The sequence below is a fragment of the Lingula anatina genome, chromosome 1, assembly GCF_051362555.1.
Source record: "Lingula anatina isolate TDL-2025a chromosome 1, LinAna3.0, whole genome shotgun sequence".
Lineage (NCBI taxonomy): Eukaryota > Metazoa > Brachiopoda > Lingulata > Lingulida > Lingulidae > Lingula > Lingula anatina.
This window is the reverse complement of record NC_141767.1, coordinates 40,385,913-40,413,673: the sequence shown is the minus strand read 5'-3', so window position 1 is coordinate 40,413,673 and position 27,761 is coordinate 40,385,913. Positions and strand designations below refer to the sequence as shown.

Here is a 27,761-nt window from a genome sequence, read left to right as displayed (position 1 = left end):
TTTAAATAAAATAGATACAAAGGAAAGAATACATTTTACCTTAAAGATACATTTACCGTTTTTTTAAAAAGACCACTCTTAATCAGTTGGAATCTGGTAAGGATCTACCAGAGTTTAAGCTAAAATAAACAAAATTTTGATTGTGCTTTTATTGTCCCCAAACTTTATTAATTCATTCGTAACACTAACACTAACGAGTATTTTAGGCCATGCTTGTTCAGTGATTTTATATTACAAATGTACTTTTGTTTTTTTTAATATTTGTCAGACAATCGTTAAACTCATCTTATTTTGATACAGAGGTCTTGTCCATTTAACTTTCCCTGTAGGACTACTAAAAACTTTCAGTTTGCAGTTATTCGTATGTGTATATCTTTTACTCAACTAAGAATTCATTCAATTTGATGACAAATAAACACCTAAAACAAGTTTAATTTATTGGTGGATTATACAATCACAAAATACACAACAACATAACTGACATTTAACTTAATGCAAATTATGCTTCCAAATAATGTGTGTGAATCAAAATGGTTACATGGTACAATCTTGTTTTAGTAAATTATCTAACATCAAGAGCTTTGACCCTTTACGAACAACACATTTCTTTTGTAAGAAATTTTCTATTCGTCCTATTTCTGAACTGAATGCCATACTGTAAACTATAACAGTAAAACAACATGTAAACTCAGAATAATTGCCACTCAAATATTTCATTGACTACTAAGACAGCTTCATAATTTGTATCTTCATCAGAGATTGAGGCTACAGGACTTCAAGTAATCTTTACCTGGGAATTGAATACAGCAATGAAGAAATGCTGTTAATTATTCATGAATTGGCACACACCATACCGTCAATATCAAACATACCACAAGAAACAAAACTTGAGATACAATTTTAACAGTCTACATACCACAGGTTATCAGAGAAATCTTTTTCTTGAGACTTTCAGCTCTGAACCCACTTAAGATACAAACTACCATGCAAGGTCCTGAATCATTTTAGAGGAGAAAACAAACACACGACAAAGAGAGCATTTACAAAAAGGCCTATTCTTTGTATGGACTAACTGTTCATTTTAAATAAAGATACAGATTACGACACCCACCTAAAAGATTTTTTTTTTAATTCGTTTACAAGGTAGCACATGCTTGACACATTTAACAGGCTAAATAAAACATAAACAGAATTGGTTTCCTACATTTTGTTTTGATTACAACTGACAACTAGAGGATCAGAGAGGCGATACCGCCTCCGGATATTGTACCACCAGCTGGAGTAAGCGCATTCGTATGCACCCCCCCCTCCAAAAAGGGACACCATCACCAGTCTTGTGCTTGACAAGCTCTATAAAATGCAATCAACAGGAGTTCTCAAAATATACAAAAAAATATAATTAAAAATGGTCAGTATATGACTTTCTATTCAACTTCAATAGTAACTATGGACCTATCTCTGCCAGTTTTGGAGATATAAGGGACTAAATGTTATAATTTTGCAGTTACCATAATGTGCCATAAATTTCCTACAGAAAAAATTAATTAAAATAAAGAAAAGGTCATTTTGGTCAAAATTCTTGAAATGGGAGGTGCTCTGAAGTTCCAGATGTTCTAATTTGATGAAATGATGTCATTTTTGACCACAAGTTGCCTGCTTTGCCAAGCCTTATGTTTTGTTTTTCTGGAGTTCAAAATTAATTATCCATTACCGTACTGCACATTTTGCTTTCACCACCAATATGTACTTTTTGATACAGCGTAAATTTGGAGATAAAAGGGAAGCAAAATTTGCAAAGTTCAGTTCATGGTGAAAAGTAGGTCAAAGGTCAATTTCAAGGTCACATTCAGATTGCCAGTATGACTTCCTATTCAATACAACAGTAACTATGGACCTATCTCTGCCAGTTTTGGAGATAAAAGGGAAGCAAAATTTGCAAAGTTCAGTTCATGGTGAAAAGTAGGTCAAAGGTCAATTTCAAGGTCACAGTAAGATTGCCAGTATATGACTTCCTATTCAACCTCAATAGTAACTATGGACCTATCTCTGCCAGTTTTGGAGATAAAAGGGAAGCAAAATTTGCAAAGTTCATGTGATGAAAAGTAGGTCAAAGGTCAATTTCAAGGTCACAGTAAGATTGCCAGTATATGACTTCCCATTCAAGTTCAATAGTAATTATGGACCTATCTCTGCCAGTTTTGGAGATAAAAGGGAAGCAAAATTTGCAAAGTTCAGTTCATGGTGAAAAGTAGGTCAAAGGTCAATTTCAAGGTCACAGTAAGATTGCCAGTATATGACTTCCTATTCAACTTCAATAGTAACTATGGACCTATCTCTGCCAGTTTTGGAGATATAAGGGACTAAATGTTATAATTTTGGAGTTACCATAATGTGCCATAAATTTCCTACAGAAAAAATTAGTCAAAATAAAGAAAAGGTCATTTTGGTCAAAATTCTTGAAATGGGAGGTGCTCTGAGGTTCCAGATGTTCTAATTTGATGAAACAATGTCATTTTTGACCACAAGTTGCCTGCTTTGCCAAGCCTTATGTTTTGTTTTTCTGGAGTTCAAAATTAATTATCCATTACCGTACTGCACATTTTGCTTTCACCACCAATATGTACTTTTTGATACAGCGTAAATTTGGAGATAAAAAGGAAGCAAAATTTACAAAGTTCAGTTCATGGTGAAAAGTAGGTCAAAGGTCAATTTCAAGGTCACATTTAGATTGCCAGTATATGACTTCCTATTCAACTTCAATAGTAACTATGGACCTATCTCTGCCAGTTTTGGAGATAAAAGGGAAGAAAAATTTGCAAAGTTCAATTCATGGTGAAAAGTAGGTCAAAGGTCAATTTCAAGGTCACATTCAGATTGCCAGTATGACTTCCTATTCAATACAACAGTAACTATGGACCTATCTCTGCCAGTTTTGGAGATAAAAGGGAAGCAAAATTTGCAAAGTTCAGTTCATGGTGAAAAGTAGGTCAAAGGTCAATTTTAAGGTCACATTTAGATTGCCAGTATATGACTTCCTATTCAACTTCAATAGTAACTATGGACCTATCTCTGCCAGTTTTGGAGATAAAAGGGAAGCAAAATTTGCAAAGTTCAATTCATGGTGAAAAGTAGGTTAAAGGTCAATTTGAAGGTCACAGTAAGATTGCCGGTATATGACTTCCTATTCAACTTCAATAGTAACTATGGACCTATCTCTGCCAGTTTTGGAGATAAAAGGGAAGCAAAATTTGCAAAGTTCAGTTCATGGTGAAAAGTAGGTCAAAGGTCAATTTCAAGGTCACAGTAAGATTGCCAGTATATGACTTCCTATTCAACTTCAATAGTAACTATGGACCTATCTCTGCCAGTTTTGGAGATATAAGGGACTAAATGTTATAATTTTGGAATTACCTTAATGTGCCATAAATTTCCTACAGCAAAAATTAATTAAAATAAAGAAAAGGTCATTTTGGTCAAAATTCTTGAAATGGGAGGTGCTCTGAAGTTCCAGAAGTTCAAATTTGATGAAATAATGTCATTTTTGACCACAAGTTGTCTGCTTTGCCAAGCCTTGTGTTTTATTTTTCCAGAGTTCAAAATTTATTATCCATTACCGTACTGCACATTTTGCTTTCACCACCAATATGTACTTTCTGATACAGCATAACTTGAAAACCGTACGGAATACAAAAAAACGGAGACCACCTCCAGTGTTGGGCTTTACATGCTCTACAAAATGCAAAAAAGAATGGGTCTCTAGCATTAACGGTTCCCGAATTAGAGACAGTTTTCAGTTTCGCCATCTTATGGCCGCTACTCCAGTGAAAATGCACTGATTGACCCCAAATTCACGGAGATGAAGGATGACCTGAAGGGTAACACTTTCCAATAATATTATTGGTTAAGTCTGTGTGGTGTCTGAATAACAGGGCAAAAAAATTTTTTTTCGTAAAAAATTTAATTTTTTTGAAAATTTTGGCCCGTTTGACCTTGAAGTAAAGGTCAAAGGTCAAATCCAAGGGCATATTTGAAATCTACACATATGACTTTTGGAAAGCCGTCTGTAGAAATTTTTCCCATAACCCCTTCCGTAGGGTAGATAATTAGCATTTAATTTTGCCATTTTTGGACAAGGGTGCATTTCAATGAGTGCCACACCCAGACCCCAATACCGACAAAGCCCAAATTTTACGTGGAACGAGTTGAGATTATAGGTGACCTAAATCCAAGAGATGGGTACGGGGGGCCTTACCGCCTAGGAGGAGAAGCGGTAATGGTAGCCGTCCGGCGGAGCCGGCGGAGCCAACGGAGCCGGCGGAACGATCCGGACGGGACCGAAACCATGTGTACCGCCAGCGCTAACGCTGGTGGTACAATTACCCATGCTATTTGTTAAAATAAAATATTCATCCTGTTCTAACATCTTCTGTTCCCAGGCAGAAACTGTTGGTGTCAACTCGACTCTAAAATATATGGATGATCTTTCCAGAAAGTGTCCCTGATAATGTCAACATTCAAAGCTACTAGCTTTGGTCGTTTTTTTGTAAATGTCTTTTCTTCCGTTCCACTTCCATCTGTCTTTGGAATTTCTCTTTGTACTGATGTCACCTCCTGGAAAATAACAACACTGTTAATACTGAATTTTGAATTTTTTTTTACAAGTTGAGAAAAAATGGACTTAAGAACGCCATTTTATTTTTCAACAAATGACCCATATGAGCCTGACTAAATCTATTACAGTACTTATCTAACAACGGATTCAGTTGGCAAAAGATACAAATTATCAATTCTAATTAGTTTTTATTCCCAGTATGAAAGTCTGAAATGTAGTCAATAGAAAAAAAACCTCAAATTATGTCATGTCATGATGTTGGATCAATAAATGTCACATACAGATACTTTAAAACTACCTGTTCTTTTATAACAACTGTTCCCTTTTTGTACAGTTCAGGCAAGTTATTGTAGTTAATGTTGAATTCTGAGAATAATAACTCATTTTTATCTGAAGCAAGAGTTCCCTGGAAATAGAATAAAAAATCTTAAGTGACCATCTTTAAGAGTAAAATGAAAAACTGGTCAAGGTATAATATATAAGCCACAAATTGTCATTTGGCAGCCCTTGTAAACTTTCATAAAAACAGATTCAACTAAAATTAATGTATTTAGCAAACACATCAAATTTTGAATCAAAGGTGAGAGAGAGAGAGAGAGAGAGAGAGAGAGAGAGGGGGATGGGTGGGTTAGGCTATTGTTTTACAACTGCCAGATAAAAGCTTTACAGGCAATATTTCAGTTCATTGATTCTTTTTTTACCTTCAGTCTGCCATGAGCCTCAGCTGGACTCAGTGCTGAAACTTGAACCAAGTTCCAATAGCAGGTGTTGTACTGGTTATTAATATGACCTGAAACAGATACAATAATCACATGCAGAATTATTAATTTTCATAAACTTTCTCTTCTATTTTAAAACTAAAACTAGAGGATCAGAGAGGCGATACCGCCTCCGAATATTGTACCACCAGCTGGAGCAAGCGCATTCGTATAGACCCCCACATACACAAAATAAGGGACACAGCCACCAGTCTTATGCTTGAATCATTATGCAATCAACAAGAATTTTCAAAATACGCAAAAATATATATATAACTTAAAATGGTACAATCAAAGTTAAGTTCATCGTAAGGTAGGTCAAAGGTCAATTTCAAGGTCACAGTAAATTGCCAGTATATGACTTGCTATTCAACTTCAATAGTAACTATGGACCTATCTCTGCCAGGTTTGGAGTTAAAAGAGAAAGAAATTAGCAGAGTTCAGTTCATGATTATAAGTAGGTCAAAGGTCAATTTCAAGGTCACACTTAGATTGCCAGTATATGACTTCCTATTCAAGTTCAATAGTAACTATGGACCTATCTCGCTAGTTTTGGAAATAAAAGGGAACCAAAATTTGCAAAGTTCAATTCATGATAAAAAGTAGGTCAAAGGTCAATTTCAAGGTCACATTTAGATTACCAGTATATGACTTCCTATTCAAGTTCAAAAGTAACTATGGACCTATCTCTGCCAGTTTTGGAGATAAAAGGGAAGCAAAATTTCCAAAGTTCAGTTCATGGTGAAAGGTAGGTCAAAGGTCAATTTCAAGGTCACATTTAGATTGCCAGTATATGACTTCATATTCAAGTTCAATAAAAACTATGGACCTATCTCTGCCATTTTTGGAGATAAAAGGGAGGCAAAACTTGCAAAGTTCAGTTCATGGTGAAAAGTAGGTCAAAGGTCAATTTCAAGGTCTCAGTAAGATTGCCAGTACATGACTTCCTATTCAACTTCAATAGTAACTATGGACTTATCTCTGCCAGTTTTGGAGATATAAGGGACTAAATGTTATAAATTTGGAGTTACCATAATGTGCCATAAATTTCCTACGGAAAAAATTAATTAAAATAAAGAAAAGGTCATTTTGGTAAAAATTCTTGAAATGGGAGGTGCTCTGAAGTTCCAGATGTTCAAATTTGATGAAATAATGTCATTTTCGACCACAAGTTGCCTGCTTTGACAAGCCTTATGTTTTATTTTTCCGGAGTTCAAAATTTATTATCCATTACCGTACTGCACATTTTGCTTTAACCACCAAAATGTACTTTTTGATACAGCGTAACTTTGGAGATAAAAGGGAAGCAAAACTTGCAAAGTTCAGTTCATGATGAAAAGTAGGTCAAAGGTCAATTTCAAGGTCACAGTAAGATTGCCAGTATATGACTTCCTATTCAACTTCAATAGTAACTATGGACCTATCTCTGCCAGTTTTGGAGATATAAGGGACTAAATGTTATAATTTCGGAGTTACCTTAATGTGCCATAAATTTCCTACAGAAAAAATTAATTAAAATAAAGAAAAGGTCATTTTGGTCAAAATTCTTGAAATGGGAGGTGCTCTGAAGTTCCAGAAGTTCAAATTTGATGAAATAATGTCATTTTTGACCACAAGTTGTCTGCTTTGCCAAGCCTTATGTTTTATTTTTCCAGAGTTCAAAATTTATTATCCATTACCGTACTGCACATTTTGCTTTCACCACCAATATGTACTTTTTGATACAGCGTAACTCGAAAACCGTATGGAATACAAAAAAACGGAGACCACCTCCAGTGTTGGGCTTTACATGCTCTACAAAATGCAAAAAAGAATGGGTCTCTAGCATTAACGGTTCCCGAATTAGAGACAGTTTTCAGTTTCGGTATCTTATGGCCGCTTCACCCGTGAAAATGCACCGATTGACCCCAAATTCACACAGATGAAAGATGACCTGAAGGGTAACATTTTCCAATAATATTATTGGTTAAGTCTGTGTGGTGTCTGAATAACAGCGCAAATAAATTTTTTTTCGTAAAAAAATTCATTTTTTTGAAAATTTTTGCCCGTTTGACCTTGATTTAAAGGTCAAAGGTCAAATCCAAGGGCATATTTGAAATCTACACATATGACTTTTGGAAAGCCGTCTGTAGAAATTTTTCCCATAACTCCTTCTGTAGGGTAGATAATTAGCATTTAATTTTGCCATTTTTGGACAAGGGTGCATTGCAATGAGTGCCACACCTAGACCCCAATACCGACAAAGCCCAAATTTTACGTGGAACGAGTTGAGATTATAGGTGACCTAAATCCAAGAGATGGGTATGGGGGCCCTTACCGTCTAGGAGGAGAAGCGGTAACGGTAACATGGCGGCGGAGCCGGCGGAGCCGCAGGAGCCGGCGGAACGGACCAGACGGGACTAAAACCATGTGTACCGCCAGCGCTAACGCTGGTGGTACAATTATCCCAAAGTACCATACCTTTTTTGTCATTATTTTCAGCATATTCATAAAAATCAACATAATGAAAGAATATAATAAAATAATTTGATCTATGCAATTTTTAAACATTTGTCAACTAAAAGGTTAAAGAGGTCCATTTTGTTAAATAAAAAGAACCCCTTTTTGAAATTGTTGTCTATAGGCCAAACAATACTCACAATCTACCTGCCTCCAGCTAAGGTAGTCTCTGAGATTTTGATCACTAGGATAAAGTACCACCCTGGCATCAAATGAAGGTGGATACTGCAATTTAGTGTCTGGAAAGAAGTCTGCCCAGTAGAATACATAGGAGGCAGCAAACAGACTTGATATATTGGTCATCAGCTTACTGGAACAGAAAATGAAAGAAAGAAAGAGACGTCTAGTGTTCTTTTCACAGATGAAACAAAAGCACTGAAACCTACTTATTTAATATCTTAAAATCAAAATGCCTTTCTTTTACTTTTATCTAAAATAATTTTCAGAATTCTTGGGCATGAACAAGAGATATCAGTTGGGTCATTCCTGTGACATATCTCTCCAATATTGGGTCATAATCCTTAATAAATATTTTTAAATATCACCATAAATACACAAAACTGTGAAAACTGTGATTTAAAAAAAAAAGAAAAAAAAAAAAACCTGCTGCATTCTTCAACACCACAACTTATACAACGCCAGTTTTCTTGCCTTTACATAACTCAGAGAGTTTAAGCACTGCAATGTAACACATCTTAAATTAATAATATAACCTGATCACATCTCACCTTTGTCTCCTGTTGTATGTTTTTGTGTTTTTTTTAAAAACAAAACTGTATTCATCACTTTGTCCATAAGCCAGAACAATGTCATCAAATTCTTGTAAAATAGTCTCTGCTGCCTTTGTCATCAGATTCAAAGAGCGATCGTCATTAGGCTTGACAAACTTGTGAAGATCTGAAAACCTGAAAAAAAATAATAGAAATAAATGCACACAACCATGCCAAGATTATAAATACTTTTATGTTATTTCCTTGACAGGAGCACATCCAAAGATTTCTACAACTTTCACATACAACTTAATGATACACATGCATCTCATTCTCAAGAAATAAATGTAATATGTAACACACTACTCAAATAAAAGATATTACATAATTTTCAGTTTTACTCAATTTAATATTTCAATTTTAGTCTCCACTTATAACTGAAATCTTACTTATGAAAAGCTTTTCCATCCACTCTCACTATTATCCAGCAATTTGGCAAGCACCTGTCTTCTGTCTCAAACTTGCGGACATATTCAAACTTACTGTTGGCCATTTGCTGGATTTGCTCTACCTGAAGCAATAAAAATAGTAATAAAACATTACAAAGATCAAGTTCCATCATTATAGCCCCATTTTTCTAGTAAAAAGCCTGACAAAAAGGAATAAACAACTTTAATGAAAATGAAGCGAGCATGTGCAAACTGGTTGTCATTTCACACATTTGAGGATTTTGCTATCAGGTGTTTGCACCGAGTACTGCGCTAATATCAAAGTGCTTTCTCATGCCCTCAAATCAATTTTCGTTATCTCGGGTATTCCCACTAAAAACTGTTGACTTCCAAATTTAATTATTGTTCAGGTTACGTAAGTGTAAAGAATGTTTTTCCTCATAATCAGTGTTTGACCTTCGTTTGAAATAGCACAGGCCAATTTGGCCAGTGAGTTTTGAAAGTTACCGGCCAAACTGAAAATGTACAAGCCAGACTTTCGCCTGTTTTATTAAGAAGTTACCAGCCAAATATTCAAGTGCAGGTCATGTGGTAATGACTGAGGATTGAGATGTTATCAGGTACCAATGCTGCATAGTTAGTTATACGTCATATGCAAATAAAGATAAAATTAAAAACTGTTTTGATCAATCGTTTTACTCATTTTAGGCTCTAGAAGTACTTGTTTCAAGATAAATATTAAAATGAGCTTTAATTAAATATTATTAATATTACTGAACTCTGTAGGTCCCTCTGGCTGAGATGAAATCGGTGATTAGCTGTAAAGCTAACGAGATTGTTAAAATTTAAAGTGTATCCGAGGTGAAATAAAATTCGTTATATTGCTTTATTTGAATGGTATTGTATTGTATTGTATTAGCTCAAGGTAGGCAATTCAAGTTCTCTTACCCTAAACACATTGCTAATCTTCACGCTTTTGAAAAAACTTTTTTTTTTGCTCTGCTCAGAAAAAGATTTTTAGAGAACGTCAAAAACATGCTTTGGGTCAGAGAGCTCAGACAGTTAGCTTGCATCAGTTCATTTCTGCTTTGATTTTGTTTACTCATCACTTGATGCCGATTCTGAGACGTTCTCAGTCCCTTCTACAGGACGTTCGTAATCTTCAAATCTGCTCCATGATCCACTTGCACGCTTTCTCCCGGAAGTATCGACTGCGCATAATCCCAAGACGTACTTTGTCAAACTCCGTTGTGCAATCAAAGGCTAGGGTTTTCAAAAGAGACTGTGAATACGTCACTACAGAATTCCTCAACATCAACCAATCACGATTATTACTTATGAAAGTAAAAACGAGGTTAGCAGTTAGGGGAATTCCCTGAACATCCCCGTAAATATTGGCATGTCAATCGGACTTTTATTGAATCTAAATTTTGCCGATACACTTAATATAGAAAGTTGACATAAATATACTCGCCGAAATGGTGACTTGCATCATAAATTTCACACGCCAGATTTAATTTTTACTCGCATTGTGCTGGCATGCTGGCGAGTGCGAGTGTCAAACGCTGCATAATGTGACCCAATAATTAATATATATTACATTTACTTACAATCACAATGTGCAACAGGATTTAATATTCCCTTGACTGTCAACAAATAATGCTTCGAACGTTTTTTCACTCGAGTTCATTTTATGTAACAAAAACTTAAATTTTTTTCTCACCACGATAGGGTTATGCCTGAAGACTATTGATCTAGGCCTAATATAAGGACACAACCACTGGGTCTGAAGAACACTTTGCAGGGCCAAGCACCTTGCAAATATCTTGGTCATCACTTCATTGTCGAGTACTGTAATTCCTGCTCTAACGTAACACCTTGTTATCTTTAGTCTCAATAATGTCCGATATATCCCAGAAATCTCAATAAGAGCTGCAGTTGTGACCAACGAATCTGTGGCTATTCACGTCCTGGGCGAGAAGATAACCAAAGCATGCAACGAAGCATGTTTTTCTTCCACGCAACATGCGACCGGAAACTTGCTACGGTTTACTTGCCAGCAAGAATCCTACAGTTCTTGAAAAAATCTGAACAAAAGCATTTTATAAAATAATCAAGGATTCATGTCAAAACATTTTCATAATAAAGTATTCAAAGTTATTTTCCAAGAGGCAATTGTGTCAATTTTGATTTCATTTGCAAGGAAAGAACGCAACTTACGTTTCCCAATCCTTGACATTTATATAGCCAAGTGCCTCCCTTGCTTCCTCTTCCGGTCTGATAAATTTTGTCGACTGCAGAGTGGAGACAGTATGTAAACATCTGTTTTTGAAAGTCTAATTTATGCCCAGTTTAACATACAGGCAGTTATAAGCTCAATTTATCAAATAAGCAGTTATTTAATAACGTTTTCAGAGATAAGAGGATCACGCACCTTCTAAACTTTTAGAGATGGTTGTCGTGTTTTGAAATCAGCGTTAATGCACAAATAGGAGTTGGGTTTCTATTTTTGAGTCATCGCTCACAACATAAGTTGTGGTTATTGTGGAACAACACACATGTTTTTCTGACAAAAATTGTCTCAGATGCCTAGAGGTAACCAAATAAACAGAAATACAGCCAGATAACTGAGATGTGCGAACTTCGATCGGGCTGAACATCGCGCCTGGCAGAGGACCATAGCACGTCACTAGACTACAGTACCGGTACATTAAGTTTCCGATCTGCTCCCACTACGTACGTCATACACTTACACTGGACCTAAAGATAAGACGAGTGAAAAATATTGACAATGAGTGGAAGCCGAGTTGATATGAAAATAGTCCTCCTGGGCAAGGAGTTTGGAGGTAAAACCAGTCTGGTGGAGAGATTCCTACATGACCGTTTTCATGGAGAAGCCCCATACCAGGCTGTGAGTAAACCTAGCTAAAATCTGTAAAAATATTTATCAAAATCATTATGGTAAAATGTCTTCAGTGCAAATACCTATATTTAGACTATCCTGTTTTTCATTTTAAAGTGTCTTTGCCACAATCAGTAATCTTTAAACGTTAATGAGTCACATAGACGATATATTAATTGAGTGTTTGAATATTTTGATTTTTATTTTATATTGTCAAATAGCATAAAAGAAATTCGTGGTTTCATTCCAGACCATTGGGGCTGCTTTTGGTGCCAAAAGAATTGAAGTTGTAGGGAAAAGTTTAATATTGGGAATATGGGTGAGATGCCCTTAAATATTATTACATGTAGTTATTTCGAATAAAAATAGAATCATGCTAGAAATACAAGTGAAATTGTACATTGCAAATGCAAAATGTCATAATGTAGAAAGAGTACGTCATTAACTATTGATCACAATAAAAACTTTATTTTATATATGGGTAACAAGATAGATCTTGGTAGTAAAGTCTAACTGTATAAATTTTGAATTATGTACACACTTTCTATCAATATTGTTCAAATCAGTGATGCATATTTTCTATTTGTAGGACACTGCCGGTAGTGAGCGCTATGAAGCAATGAGTAGGATATATTATAGAGGGGCCAAAGCTGCCATAGTGTGCTATGACATGACAGACTCAGAAAGTTTTGCCAGAGTTTGTTTTTGGGTGAAGGAATTGAGAAATAATGAAGAGGTAACAAATTGCACTTTTTATGTACAGATATGAAAAGTGTCTGTAAGTTTTGTTTTTGCCTTTGTCTGGCCATGTTGATAGAGCAGAAATTGTGCACATTTCTTGTTATGTTTTAGTAATGATTATCAGATAAATACTTAAAGTATCTTAAATTTATTGTAATAGTTATGAATACATATGGACAGTTTTCAATCACAAACATTTCTTTTAATATTTAGGATTACAAAGTGAGGGCTAACATGAACATGCTGGATTGAGTATTTAAATAACTAGTATGTCACCAAAGATTTCAATAAATCGTTTACAGAACTGCAAGATTTACCTTTGTGGAACAAAGAAGGACCTTGTTGATGAAAATAAGAATAATAGAAAAGTAGATTATCACATGGTCACAGACTATGCTGATGGTGAGCTCTCCATTGAATCAATATTATATTTTGTTTGTATCTTTTTTTTAAATGTGAAAATTTTATGAGAATATTTTTCTATTTATTTTTGTTTTAAATGTTTGATTGGAGCATTGATGATAGTGATTGGTGCATTGATAATGGTGACCAAATAGAAAATATATAGTGGTAACTGATAATTGATACTTCTGTAAGAGAGGCCCCAAACATTTACTGTATAGATATATATGACCAGTTATGTGCATTCTTGACAAAATCTGTTTTGTGCTTTTCAGAAATACGAGCCAAAGTATTTGAAACATCTGCCAAAACAGGTGAAAACATAAGTAAGTGGAGCTAGTTTTTTTTTACTGACACAGTGCAGAATAAATGAAAAAGTGACATTGAAAGAATGTATTTTGCTGAGAATCCTGCTGTTTGGTATAGAAAAAATTAACTTTTTTTTACCATACTGATATAAAGGAAACATTCCAAGTGAATTGTTGCTCTAGAGTCAGATCTTCTGTACAGATAATTTGAAAAACAAATTATGATATATCTTTCCTTTTTTTCCCTTTCTTAGGAAACTTATTTTTAAAAATAGCTGAAGATTATATGATGGATCCAGTAAATAAGCAACAACAGGAAAGTGAGTAATGATTTATGCCATCAAGTATTACTGTGATGATAGAACATTTTTATAAACAACATGAAAAAAGGTTAGATATTGCCTCTTGAAGGCAAAAACATTTAGTCTTTTTATAAAACAATTAACTTTTTTACAATCTTAACATAAGAGAAAGAATAACCTGTTACACTGAGCAAGAAAAATTTTAATCTGTTTCGTGGCAGCAACATCATTTTCACATGGGAATTACAACTTCCCTTTTCATCGTTTCAGAGGACACACTTAACTTACAAGAGCCAACAAAGAAAAAGAGATGTTGTTAGTAGCCAGCTGGACCATTACAGTATATTAAATATACATATTAGTTTTCTTCCTATGCATTTATATTGAAGAATGGGGGTGATTTTAAGGACTGACACAAGTTTTTGTGACTTTGATTTATTGAAGAATTTTGGCAGTGGCTGCTACAAAGCAGAAATCAGAGTTGAATGAATGAAACCATCCATATGTCATTACCATCTAGTGTCCAGTTAAATTTTTAACTAAGACTCCTGACAGGGAGCAAGATAAGAAAATGGGTATGTAAATACACTAGCTTTACTCATTTTTGCACCATTTTTAAGCCTGCAGTTTATACTGCAGCTGTACCTGTACTTCTTAGTGATTCAAATTAATTATGTTAAATAATATTAAATGTGCCATGCAAATTTAGAGCTAGACATGGAAATGAATCAAAACAATATAAATGTAGACATTCTGCTACCTGCAACCTATACACTTGTGCAATTTTTGTATGATAAAATGTTTTTTTTTGAGGATGAAAATAGAAATTTAGTCCTCGACTAAGGAATGGGGGGGGGGGGGGGGCGGTGAGTATTGGCAAAACCTGTGATACAAGCTTTCATTGTCATTTAAAATCCAAGTTATTTTTTCAATATTTTACCAATCTGTTTATGGTCATATTTAGATAATTTTTCATAAATGTCTTGTTAAGGATTTATTCTTAATTTAAAATGAATGTTAATTCATGGTGCAGAATTAAAGCACAGTGCCCAAACTCCAGGCAAGTTCCAAGAAAAAGAATAGAGAGAAGTTAGGGCCCAAACTCCACATCTTTTAGGCATATTAAATCCTTTTTAATCAGGTATTCATTATTTAGTTTAGGCTATTATCTTTGATTACTGTAAATTTCTTAATAATTTGAATTTGGGTGCAGTCAGAGGACATGTCTGTTTTTCTAATAAAACAGGTGCTACATAGGGTATATTATTTATGTTAATAACATTTGTATAAATGTCACTCCTAGGGAATAAATAACATGCTTCACATTTGAGAAATAAAACAATATTGACAAACTACACCATATCCAGTTTTGCAGTTCAGTTGGAAGTGCTTTTAAAAATCCTCTACATTAAAACTTTCATCTATAAACAAGGCAGCAAAGCTGTCAAATGTACAGACAAAAAACAGAAAATAAAGATGCAAAAAAGGTCATTTTGTCAATTTTGATGCAATAATAAATAATGCTTATAATAGCACTGTCAGTCAACACTGAATTTTAATCTTGCACAACAGGTAACATGGTCAATAACAGGAGCGGACCCAGAGATATTTTCTGACAGTATTACAAAGTATCTATATTGATCCATCCTCCATTTTGATGGTCTTCCAACAGAAAAAAATAGATACCAGTCAATATAAACTTAATAACCTGACTGTCTTCAGGAAGACCCAGAAGATGGTCCACCCCTTCAATAAAATTAGTTTCAGGACCATGAGAGTTCAAATTCACATTATGAAACTCTCAATATTTGAAAAATGATGACAGTGCATAAAATAATATTACATAATGTTTAAAGACATAAAAAACAATACAACTGCTTATGTGGAAATACAGAAAATGTGCAGAGCCCCAGGCAGATGAGAGTTAAAAGTCACAAATGCAAGTGTTTGAGAAAAAATGATAAAGGAAAACATAACAAAGCTAGAAAAGCACTTTGAGAGTGCAGACCTCTGCCAAGGCAGCAATTGTTGATTATTATTGATAATTGATTGATTATTGTTCCAGACCACCACCAAAAATTAATCATTGTCCTCTTTGGCCCACTTCCGACAGTTCCTGAAAATTTCTGCAAAATCAGTCCATAACTTTTTGTGTTATGTGGATGACAGACAAACGGGGGTGAAAATATGACCTCCTTGGCAGAGCTTGAGGTAAATATAATTCCAATGAAGATGCTATTCAAACTTTTAATCTTCCAGTTTGATATATATATATATATATATATATATATATATATATATATATATATATATATATATATATTATTTAAAACTTATTTGCAATATTAAACAAAATTTACCTGCATAATTATCACTGCTTCCTTATTATTAATCTAGCAGAGAGCTTTACCTTTGGGAGTTTACAGGGAAATATCAACAAGTGTGTTTTATGTAATCTCATTTAATGGCCTATTAAGGCAAATGACTTTATAACTCTGAAATTAATCTAGTGATACCCAAGGGTAATTTACAGACTGACCCACTCAAAGGTCTTTAGGCCCATAAGTCGCACTTAAAGAAAAGCACAAAACCATAATGCCCAAAATAGGAGACTACCAATCCTGATGCAATAATACATTATGTTTAACTGCACAGTCAACATCAACTTATGCACAACAGGTAACACAGACGAAATTAAAAGCATAAGGCTTCAGGCCCATCGGAGTTCAAGTTTATACTTAGAAAGTGCCAGAATGAGAAAAATGAAAATTTCACAAAAAATGCATAAATTCAATAAAAATGATAATCCAATAGAGCTGGTTTTCTCATATGAGCTGAAGGCCAATCCTAAAAATCGTACTTGTAAGTTAAAAATGATAATAAGTAGCACAGTTTTCTTTTCATAATGTTTGCAGTAGCAGTGCAAAAAGATTGTTGTCAATTTTGATGTAACATTACATAATAAATTAGAGAATAATTATCACCAATTTTTGTTTATTGACTATAAATAGGATGGACATGTAGAAAATATGATTACCATTCGGCTTCATGTTCATGGGAGCTCTGAGTCCCACAATGAATATGCCAAAAAGATAATGAATATTACACTAAAATGTATAGCTTCCAGAAAAAGAAGCCAATTAGACTGCTTTTCCAACTCAGGCTGCATTTTAGTCCTGTGTTTCTTTTTTGAAAGTTTGACAGTCATAAGTAACACAGTTTTCCCATAATGGTCATCAAGGCAGCAGCACCCAAAATTGTGTTTTCTTCTATTTTGATGCAATATTACATAATGCTTAACAACATAATGACCATCGATTTTTAATAATAAAATATAAGTGTCATGAATTTTCAGAAAATGTGACTAGCATGGGTCTTCAAGCCCGTGGAGGTTCTAAGTCACACCTTGGAAATGCCAATATGTGAAAAATTACATTTTCACAAAAAACTGTTTAATTGCCAGAAAAATTTACCAAACAGACTGCATTGCCTACTGAAGCTGTATTTTAGACCCATGTTTCTTTCCTGTAAGTTTGAGAACAGTAATTGACACGATTTTCCTTAAATGGTCATCATGGGAGCAGTGCCCAAAACAGGGGTTTCTTCAAATTTTGATGCAACATTATATAATGTTTAACAGCATAATGACCATCAATTTTTAATTATAAAATATTAGTATAACGCATATTCAGAAAATGTGACAAGCAAAGGTCTTCAGGATCATGGAACTTCAAAGTCATACATTGAAAATGCCAATATGTGAAAAATTAAATTTTCACAAAAAAACTGCTTAACTACCAGAAAAATTTACCAAACAGACTGCATTGCCTACTGAAGCTGTATTTTAGTCCCATGTTTCTTTCCTGTAAGTTTGAGAACAGTAAGTGACATGACTTTCCTTAAATGGTCATCATGGGAGCAGTGTCCAAAATAGGGGTTTCTTCAAATTTTGATGCAATATTACATAATGTTTTACAGCATAATGACCATCAATTTTTAATCATAAAATATTAGTATCATGGATATTCAGAAAATGTGACTAGCAAAGATCTGCAGGCTCATGGAACTTCAAAGTCACATCTTAAAAATGCCAAACTGTAAAAAAGACAGCACTGTTCTGAAATGGGTTTATTTCCATTTTAACACTTTTTAAACAAAACAAAATAAACAGTATACTTCCATTTTTATATGACCAACTAAGAAAATTGATGAGATGGGAAAAATATCAATAGAACAGTGTTAAATGTCCAATTTCCTCCATTCTGAGATTCTGAACATAGTTGATGATTGAATCTAACAAACTGCAATATGATATGATATGAGTTTATTTCCATTTTTGACACTTTATTACACAATACACGATATCAAGTTTACCATCATTTTTACATAATCAACTAACAATGTTGTAAAGATGCAGGAAATATCAAACAAACACTTTTACGTATCTTATTAGTTAAATAATGAGACTGTTAACATGCTTAAGAATTGAATCTGAGGAAATGTGAAAAAACAGCATAACTTCTAAAATAATGGCCAGATTATGCTGATTTTCCAACTCAACCTGCATTTTAGTAAGATTGACCACTCCTGTAAGTATAATGACAATTGGCCTATCTGTTTTTCTTATATAGTGTTATCAGTGTTGCATATATGTTGAAAAAAGTGAAAAAATAGCATAACTCCCCTAAAAATGGCTTGATCATGCTGATTTTTGAACTTGATCTGCGGATTATGAATCTTCATCAGTTTTGTAAGTTTGAAGCCAAAAAGTAAAGCTGTTTTCCACTTATCGTGTTATCGGTGCTGCATATATGCTGAAAAAAGTAAAAAAAAAACAGCATAACTTCCCTACAAGTCACCCGATCATGCTGATTTTCGAACTTGACCTGCGTATTATAAATATTTATCAGTTCTCTAAGTTTCAAGCCAAAAGCCAAAACGGTTTTCCAGTTATCGTGTTATCGGTGCTGTATATATATGCTGAAAAAAGAGAAAATATAGCCTAAATTCACTAAAAAATGACCCAATCATGCCGATTTTCGAACTTGACCTGCGTATTATGAATATTTATCAGTTCTGTAAGTTTCAAGCCAAAAAGTAAAATGGTTTTCCACTTATCATGTTATCGGTGCTGCATTTATGCTGAAAAAAGAGAAAAAATAGCCTAAATTCATTAAAAATGACCCAATCACCCTGATTTTCGAACTTGACCTGCGTATTATGAATATTCATCAGTTCTGTAAGTTTCAAGCCAAAAAGTAAAACAGTTTTCCACTTATCGTGTTATCGGTGCTTCATTTATGCTGAAAAAAGTGAAAAAACAGCATAAATTCCCTATAAGTGACCCGATCATGCTGATTTTCGAACTTGACCTGCGTATTATGAATATTCATTAGTTCTGTAAGTTTCAAGCCAAAAGAAAAAACAGTTTTCCACTTATCGTGTTATCGGTAAAAGAGCATGGCGACGGCGACGACGGCGACGACAGACGCAGATGATGGCTATATGTACAGACACATCTGTGTCTGTACATAAAAATAATAACACAAGGAACCCACTGGATGGTTATCCACATTTTTATTGACACAGCATGATGAACTTAGAAGCTTTTTAGTCAACATTTACAATGTCAAACCAGGCAAGTCGGAAGCATTGTTACTGCATTGGAGCACAGAGCAGAATAGACTCCTTTTTTTTTTGTTTTATTAAAGTACATACAAAACTGCTATCATGAGTAGCAATAGAGTTACGAGGATATATTCTCTCCTGCTGTGTGCTTCATTGTAAAATTAAGCAATGTTTATTATTTCTCCACTGTAATGACCTTGTTGGTAATTTATCTTACACTTTTCTTGCTTTGCTGGCAGTGAACTAAAGGGTCTAAGTGTGAAAGGTGTCATTTCTGAGGGGACATCTTTACAACACTACATGTAGTAAAAAAATTGTAGGGGTAAAATATAAAATCTAAAATTGTTATTTCTTAAATGGTACGCTGCTTTAGATACAGCAGATTGATTCAGTAATAAAATTCATTTACATGTAATTATTCTAAAAACACTGATGTGATCTGTAATTTTTCCCTTTCATCAGCATTCAACATAAGCATTTGCTATTTAAGCAGTCATTAAAAATAACAGTGAAAAAGACCTAAAATCTACTAAAGCAAGCTTAAAGTATCTTAAACCCCATTATCTGTAATAAGATCTTGGATCTCCTACCATAAAAACATTTTCTTCTGGAAAGAAGTGCACTGAGAATTCAAGGAAAAACAAAGACAAAGCAGTAAGTTGGCACATTCCACAACCATGACATCAATGTTGCCACAGCTACAAACTCCTACATAAAAACACTTTTCCAAATACAAAATATTAACAATTAACCATAGTGGTAGTTCATCTTAAGGGAGCTAAGATCTACCATACTACACTAATATATATATATGCATCTCCACTAATCTGCAAAGCAGCCTATAAGTGTAAGAAGAGCAAAACTACTGTACACATTTACAATGCATGCACAATACAAACAATTATCAGAAATTTTCTATAATAAAAAACAGAAAAAAAAAAAAAAAATTATAGGCATTTTTTCCAATGCTTTGTGATTATCCAATATACAGTGGCTGATATTGTTCAGACCTGCAGTACACAAAAAACTGATATCATAGAATTATAACATTGTTGCCATCAATATGTAAAAATAAGCGCGCAGTTTCCTTGCAAACTTGTCAATCTTGCCAATGCACAGGGCCCTGCTGGAATTGCACACGCACACACACAGGGTAGATATGGAAAGAAAAAATGTACGAAACAAACCAGGGTGACTGTGGGTGACGGCTTTTCAGACAACAATAGCGAAACGATAATTCTTCCATCTTTCCTGATAGTGAATGAGCCCTCCTAACTGTAGTAATACACTGATGGAATCTGAGTTTTACTGTTAACAAAAGCAAGGTATTTTCACATACACAAATATATATATCCTCCCCTGGTTATAAAAGCTGCATATAGGAAATCTCTTGCTTTTTTTTCTTTCTTCGATCCCCTCAATTTGTATTCATGGTCATCACTAGAGAAAAGGGAAGAAAAACAAGCCACACTGCTCTAGCTTCATATATGTTGCAATATGTTCATCATCAAATATTAATGTAATCCGGGGAGGTTGGTTTTAAAATGCTTTGAGCAAAAATCCACTGGACAAAGCTTATTGGAAGTCCTTTATAATCCTGCGCTTGTGTATCTAAGAAAGTAGGCCCCGGAAATACATCAATATTTTAGGATCCATTTCTCCGTTCCCACAGAAAAAAACTGAACTGACCATACTGTCCCCACATTGAAGCTAGCCATAGCACTGACCATCTATATCAATCACCTTTTCTTTTCATCCGCTGCCAAAACTTTACATGTATATATATGTACTGGACATTGATCATAAATTGATATTAATAAGGCTTCAGCATAGTTTCAATGTACAACAATATTACACATGCGAGAAGTCAGTTGTAGAAATGTGCCCTATAAATGGCTGCTGAGGAGAAGCTCACACTGCCGACTGTGTTGCTGTTTGAGCAGTTGGTTTCTCTTTATCTGCCTTTTCGTGCTTTTCCTTCTCTTTCTTTTCCTTCTTCTTCTTGGAGAAGGATGGCAGTCGGAGCTTCTTTTTCTTCTTCTTCTCCTTGGTAGGAGATTCTGTTGGTTCCTTGGTTGGTGACCCCTACAATGAAAGATTTCAAGAGCCTTCAAGTTCAGGTCTACCACACAATAAGAAAATAAAAATATATCACCTTTAACCTGAGATACCAAAATAACAATTTTCAAACCAGAACTTTTTTCAAATAAAACTTTTTTTAACAGAATTGCTTCATGGATGTAAGGAATATAATACTGCAATTACCAGAACCATGGAAGATTGCAGTGAAGAAGAGAAGCACTTTAAAACTATGCACCTCTCAAAATCAATGCATTCAAATGTACAGCTGATTTTTTCTACATTAATCTACACTTGAAAAGAGATTAATTTGATCAATCATTGGGTCCTCACCTCTTTGCTGCTGCGTTCATCCAGTGTGTCTCCAGCACTATCTGTGGAGCGCATGGTGTCAGACTTGGCAGGGGAGCCAGCTTCCACTTCACCTACAATTAGCAATATTTTTTTTTTACTTTTTAAAATTGATTTTAATTTTTCCCCCTTTATCTTTGCACATCTGATTCTTTCCATATGCACCACAGCCCAAACATAGAACTACAATCCTTATGACAGCTTTCCACACCAAGAACTTGCACACACATGAATAAAGAATGTTTCGGGAAGCCGTACGTCTCTGCACAATTTCTTATCTTCCCATTAACATCAGCACATGTACTTCCCCAAACTGCAAACCTTATGAACCCAATAAGTCACTGCAACCAACAAATGGCACCACTACAAGTAAACACGTTGTTTTGCCAAACCCTATCCAAACACTTCATCATTCTCAGGTACTTATCACTTGCTTATACTAGGTATGGTAAACCCGCGATGTTAAGGGCATTTGAGAACTCACAGCCCACAAACCTGTGTGCTATTACAAGGTGTGTGTTTTAACAAACTGTTCTAACTCTATGATGCACAGTCATGGCAACCACATGTTCAGGTCACATGCTATACAATTCAAGGTAGAATACAAACTAAATGAAATATCAGACTAGTAAATGAAACTAAAACCAAAATGCAGAAACTCACTACTAGAAAGTGCTCTATTCATAAATAGTGCAGTTCTATAATACACTGTACTAAGTACTTGTGCAAGTTGCTCTTCTTTTCAAGTTTCAAATAATCTCTTACCTCTTCCTTTTTTCTTTGGCATGCGTTCAGACTTTGATCGCTCAAAGTTTTGCTTTAAATCTTCTACCACTATAGCACAATGCAAAAATCATGCAATCAGCAAAAAGATTTGAAAGTGGCAAGCACTTCTTTTCAAATAAACTGTCTATTACAAAAATAAATCACTGTGAACAATCCATTATCACTTTACATCAAGGCCCATTACCATGCATACAAAAGAAACAGACTAATTATTACCATTACACAACTTTAGGACTAATGCAATGTAAGGGGTAGATAAAACCTAAATTAAAAACAAAACTTTATAAAGTTAAGAGTATTTCAAAAGAAAACAAATCATTATTCTAAATTAGACCTAAATGTAATAAATATTAATGCCAAAGGAAAATCTGCCAAAATAATAATATAAAACCATAATAAGCTTTTCTTGTTAAATGTTGCCCTGTCAAGCCAAGAAAGCCTCAACTGCAAAACTAGGTTATATATATATATATATATATATATATATATATATATATATATATATATATATATATATATATATATATATATATATATATATATGCAAATGTACTATATTAACTGCTGAACACTGTGAGAAGTGAATCAAAGTGAGTAAGAAAACACCAGCATGCTTTGTCATCAATCCAGAATATGATCAAAAGCATTTTACCCTAGTGTGTAATATAGTTAATGTACATAGTCCCCAATCACCTTGTTATAGGGAGTATAATAGGCTATACAGTCAAATACTAGTACACAGCTAGCTGAAGGTACTATACCAGACTGCCTTAGCCTGTACCTATTGTGATACAGAAGAAATACTGCTGAAGCCCTAAGCCATCTTTATCACTGTACCACACTAATCATGGTTTTCTTAGTATAGCATACATTCATTTTTTATAACTAGTAGTAGCAACAGCATCTGATAATACTAAATTGCACTATGTAGGTCTATATAGGTGACTTGTTTTCAAATCAGAGGAAACATTAAAGGAAATACTGTTATATTATTAATGTTATACATCAGTTTTGCTTTTGGTGTGCTTTTAATATGTGAGAGTGATTAGTTGATCATTAATATGAACCCATGCAATCCATGAAAGTTAATAAAACTATGTAAACAAAAGAAAGACGGTGGGCTGCTACAACATTAATTATCTACTATCCATGTAAGCAGTAATGTTTCACGCACAACTGCCAACAAAAAAACACATCAGAGGGTTAGTAAGTCAAACAGGAATAGATCTAAGTTCAGTCTAGGTTAGAACAGGAAGCAACAGAAAGAAGTATATAGCACTGGTGATTTCTCTCTTCATTTTCTCTTTCTTTTCACTTATGTTAAACTAAAGTTATCTTTTTTCATCAGAGCCCCTGAAAACTGATATCATAGCATTAAATGAGTTCTCCCCCAAAACAGACAACAGTTTAATCCCACAATAACAGTTACTGTTGCAGAAAAGGAAGAGACCACCATATCAGTAACAGTGCTTTTAGTAAGTATTAGAAGGTTATTAGAGAAGGGAAAAACAGTGGTGGAGGTGAACACTTACACTCTGGACTTCTGGGTGGATATCTGGCAGAGCTAGTCCTCTGGAAGTCAGCTGGGGGTTCTGATACATGCAATACAACAACAAAAGTCACATGCCAATACATCTACATGCTATGGTGAAATTATATAGGTGATACTATGAGTTCAACATACAGGTGTATTATACATCAATTACTTAAAGAAAAGTTTACTGCTTATAATATGAAGAGATACTGCTTATAATATAAAAAGAGATACTACCAGTCAAATCATTACTGAAATCCAAGCAAAGGATCAACATACAGGCAAACACAATATCACAAGCACATTATATGTATAAATGATAATAATCAAAACAAATAAAATATGCCAACATAAAACATAATGCAAATGTAACACAATGCATGTTCAATGCAAACATAAAACAAATGTTCATAAAGAAGCTACACTGGATTATGTTTCTTAACATGTCAATAGCCTCTCCCTCATAATTATAACAGTAGTAGTAATTACCTATCACCATTCCAGAAATGACAAAAACAAACCCTTAAGTATTATTTTTCAATGCCATGTTACTTGAATTAATGTTAATTGTCTTATCAATATCTTGTTACTAATTAGTCAAGTTACTGTATTAAATATTTAATTTAATTTTTTATTATTAGATATCCTTTGTTAATATTTTGACAATTATTTTTTTTGTAGATCTAGGGCATAAGTTACTGACTAGTCAATTAACTTCTTATTTTAAAGCTAAATTAGACCTAACATAATTAATCACATTATCATTAAATACTGATTAAATGCATATTTCAAATACACATCTGAGTAATAGTTGATATATCACCAATCACAGAGAGGAAAACAAGTCCTGTAAATAAATGTGTTGGATTAAAACAAAGTAGATTATATACATAATATATTTCCCCCTAGCCGCCACCGCACATGCATTGCAATATTACCAGCAGCTCTCCGCGGAGTGCTGACAGCCTTAGGTTTTGGCGGAGAATCTAAAACATCATCAATGTTGGTTTCACGCGCGGACCTGGGAGTGGATGGGGCTCTTTCATCAAAGACGTCATCAATGTTCGTTTCAAACGAGTGCCCCCTGGGTCGGTGGTGACGATTCGGGGTGGTTGGTGTCCCCGTTGAAGGAGTCGACGGAGTGCGAACTATAGCAGCAGACACTTCACATCAGCAACAAATATTCACAACAGCACAACATAAAAGCAACTACTGTGCGCATACTGCAATCTAATCTATGAGATGGAAAAATGTGGTAAAACCCAATTAGGAAACCATGACCCTTCCCAGAAAACCAACTTTCTATCATCAATATCAACTAATTTCAATCATTCTTTGTTCTATCCATGATATCTCTTCTACTCCTTTTCTCTATCCCTATCACGTTCCTCCCCCATCCCCTGTTCTTAACAAAATATCTCTGCATGAATCAGCCATGCACTTTCATCACAAATACAGCTACCTTTTGGTGTTGATGCTGCCACAGGGGCAGATTCCTTCTTCTCTGGTGTGGGTGGTGGTGTTGGTTCTCTATGGCCTTTCAACAGAGAAGAACAGTTCTATATAGATGTGTCCTTCATTTGTTTTAAGTATTTACTTTGCAAGCAAGGGAGCCAAGATGCCAGGATATTGGTACAAGCACAGGAAAGCTTTGAATATGTACTGCAAAGCACAGCCCCAATACACCATGAGAATCACATCTCAACATTTTGGATTAGTGTCCCACTTGTCAAAATCTTTCGGCATAATGCTAATTTTGATTGCCAGGTTATAATAATATATAAAACTAACAGTCTTGCTGTTATATGCAAAACTGGAAAATTAATATTGAACCCATGCATATATCCCTTTCCCCTCTAAAAAACCCAATTATCAGAAGCAACACTTCCCTGTAACTTGGAGAAGGAAATTTGAGAATGCAATATAAAGCAGCACATATTAGTGCATGAAGTCTTGAATTATGCCGTGCAAATAGAAGACCACAAGATCCCATAGTAGCCATGTAGTCAGAAACTGCAGAACATCACTGCCCAGGGTATGTCAGAACCAGCTTCTTAGAATCTCTAGCACAACCACTACTTCAAATATCACTAAACGCAGCTTAGAAAGCGCTATCTTTATCATCATCATCATGCTCTCATACAATTCAATACAATTTATTATTTCCCTAAATTTTAACCATAAAAGCAAATGGCCCAGGTTAGTATGAATACACCATTTCTCCCCCATTGCAATTTTTTTCTGCCCTGCCACAATTTTTTCAAACTTGTAAAAAAAAAAAAAAAAAAAAAAAAAATCAGATTGAATCAAGGCATTAAATCACCCCACTTCTCATTCTCATTTAACAACATGCCTCAGTGGTGGGTAATATGGTTAGACTAACTGCACATGTAGAAACAGGGTTGCTAACTTGTCACATTGACAGTTACTCTCACTTTAGAGGATTGGTTTCTTTAATTAGCAGATATTTTTTCCTATTATCAATATATTATAGAAGTGCAAAGTCAGCAACCCTGGGATTATAGAATCGTTTACATTGATAGGAGTAAGCATGAGGAAATTAATATAATATATATGTATATCTGACCCAAGATCAATAATAATGAACCCTAAATATGCACAAATAAATGTATCTCATAAAAAGAAATTTGAAATGGAATACTGTTTGTATAAATAATGTGTAACACAATGGCACATGGCAATCAATCATGTCTTATCTGTGGAACCTTTAGAAAGTAATGACTCATAAATCTAGCTCGGGTTACATAATAAAATAGCTTTCAGCTGTTCAAATGTTTTTTTTTTTGTTTAGATCTTAGTATATGGAACAAATATTAATGAAAACCACATTGTGAACCATCTTAAAAACCCTGTACTTAACAGAATAATTTCTTTAAAACAGTCTCTCTGGAGACATTTATGATTCAAAACCATCCCATGATCAGAAAATTCCCACTGGAAAATCTTACTAAGAAAACTTGGGTAATCTATCACTCCAAAATATTTGTGCTGTGGAAGGGACAGCAGAGATTTTACCACAGAGTACTCTATCAATCCTTACCTTCGTCTGTGTCAACTGTATCAGCACCTGGTTCTCCATCTCCATCACCTTAAAGATAAAGAAATGTTTTTTTTTTCTTTAAAATTCTGTTTACTTTGTGAAAATGATTTCTGTCTACATCAATTGTATCACCAGTCATTTATTTATATTGAATATTTTGCCTTGGCATATTCTGTCAGTAGCAACTGGTATTCAGTCCTTTATAAATCCTGTTGTGTATCGCATGTTAGCTAATGAAAAGAAGAGAAACCTAAAATCGATTGGGGGCAAAAGCCAAATGCTTGGTATTTTATGAAATGTGGTGACTCACACATTAACAATGACAGTGATTCATTCAAGCCTTTTAACAAACAGCAGAAACCAATAAATTGGGAAATTAGTTGAAGAAAATCTCCAAAACCTACTGTTCTTCTACAATTATGATTGTCAAATAATTGGAATTTTTAATTTCTGTTTTCGAAAATATATATCCACATCTATAGTCTGTTGCATTTACAAATTTGGATAAATTTGACATTTTGGACTTGTACATTATAATACTAAAAAATAACTCAGTATGAACCTGAAAAAATCTTTTAATCTTGAATATATATTAATCTACTGTAAAAGAAAAAATGTCTCCTGGGTCAAACTGACACA

General features: G+C 34.3%; 3 protein-coding genes across 14 annotated transcripts in view; 1 reads left to right on the top strand and 2 right to left on the bottom strand.

The window, feature by feature from the left end:
• Positions 1 to 414: 414 nt before the first annotated feature.
• LOC106164463 (putative tRNA(His) guanylyltransferase) lies at positions 415 to 11,101 on the bottom strand. Of its 5 annotated transcripts, none has more exons than XM_013542389.2 (9): positions 10,752 to 11,096; positions 9,977 to 10,310; positions 9,029 to 9,150; positions 8,598 to 8,774; positions 8,010 to 8,179; positions 5,314 to 5,402; positions 4,911 to 5,018; positions 4,377 to 4,611; positions 415 to 1,229 (listed from the first exon to the last, which is right to left on the bottom strand). In XM_013542389.2, exons 3-8 carry the CDS (start codon positions 9,130 to 9,132, stop codon positions 4,453 to 4,455), a joined length of 807 nt encoding a protein of 268 aa, XP_013397843.2. In that variant the 5' UTR covers positions 9,133 to 9,150; positions 9,977 to 10,310; positions 10,752 to 11,096; the 3' UTR covers positions 415 to 1,229; positions 4,377 to 4,452. The 5 variants fall into 5 exon arrangements, with proteins under 5 accessions (XP_013397843.2, XP_013397842.2, XP_013397840.2 ...); XM_013542388.2 differs by having other exon boundaries at positions 9,977 to 10,291; XM_013542386.2 differs by lacking the exon at positions 9,977 to 10,310 and having other exon boundaries at positions 10,752 to 11,095.
• Positions 11,102 to 11,287: 186 nt separating this feature from the next.
• Positions 11,288 to 14,192, top strand: LOC106164465 (ras-related protein Rab-24). Its single transcript, XM_013542390.2, has 7 exons — positions 11,288 to 11,939; positions 12,181 to 12,249; positions 12,520 to 12,666; positions 12,974 to 13,073; positions 13,349 to 13,399; positions 13,636 to 13,701; positions 13,954 to 14,192. Exons 1-7 carry the CDS (start codon positions 11,820 to 11,822, stop codon positions 14,001 to 14,003), a joined length of 603 nt encoding a protein of 200 aa, XP_013397844.2. The 5' UTR covers positions 11,288 to 11,819; the 3' UTR covers positions 14,004 to 14,192.
• A 5,053-nt stretch (positions 14,193 to 19,245) lies between these two features.
• The window catches only part of LOC106164440 (protein hu-li tai shao), a 30,637-nt gene continuing 22,121 nt past the window's right edge, over positions 19,246 to 27,761 (bottom strand). The window contains exons 14-20 of one of the 8 annotated variants that reach the window (XM_013542336.2): positions 27,123 to 27,170; positions 25,524 to 25,598; positions 25,000 to 25,209; positions 24,060 to 24,119; positions 22,507 to 22,575; positions 21,724 to 21,815; positions 19,246 to 21,396 (exon numbers count right to left, since the gene is read on the bottom strand). In XM_013542336.2, coding sequence (XP_013397790.1) covers positions 21,223 to 21,396; positions 21,724 to 21,815; positions 22,507 to 22,575; positions 24,060 to 24,119; positions 25,000 to 25,209; positions 25,524 to 25,598; positions 27,123 to 27,170 — 728 coding nt within the window. In that variant the 3' untranslated portion in view covers positions 19,246 to 21,222. The remainder of the gene's footprint in view (positions 21,397 to 21,723; positions 21,816 to 22,506; positions 22,576 to 24,059; positions 24,120 to 24,999; positions 25,210 to 25,523; positions 25,599 to 27,122; positions 27,171 to 27,761) is intronic. The other 7 variants (XM_013542339.2, XM_013542340.2, XM_013542341.2 and 4 more) reach the window with 7 other exon arrangements.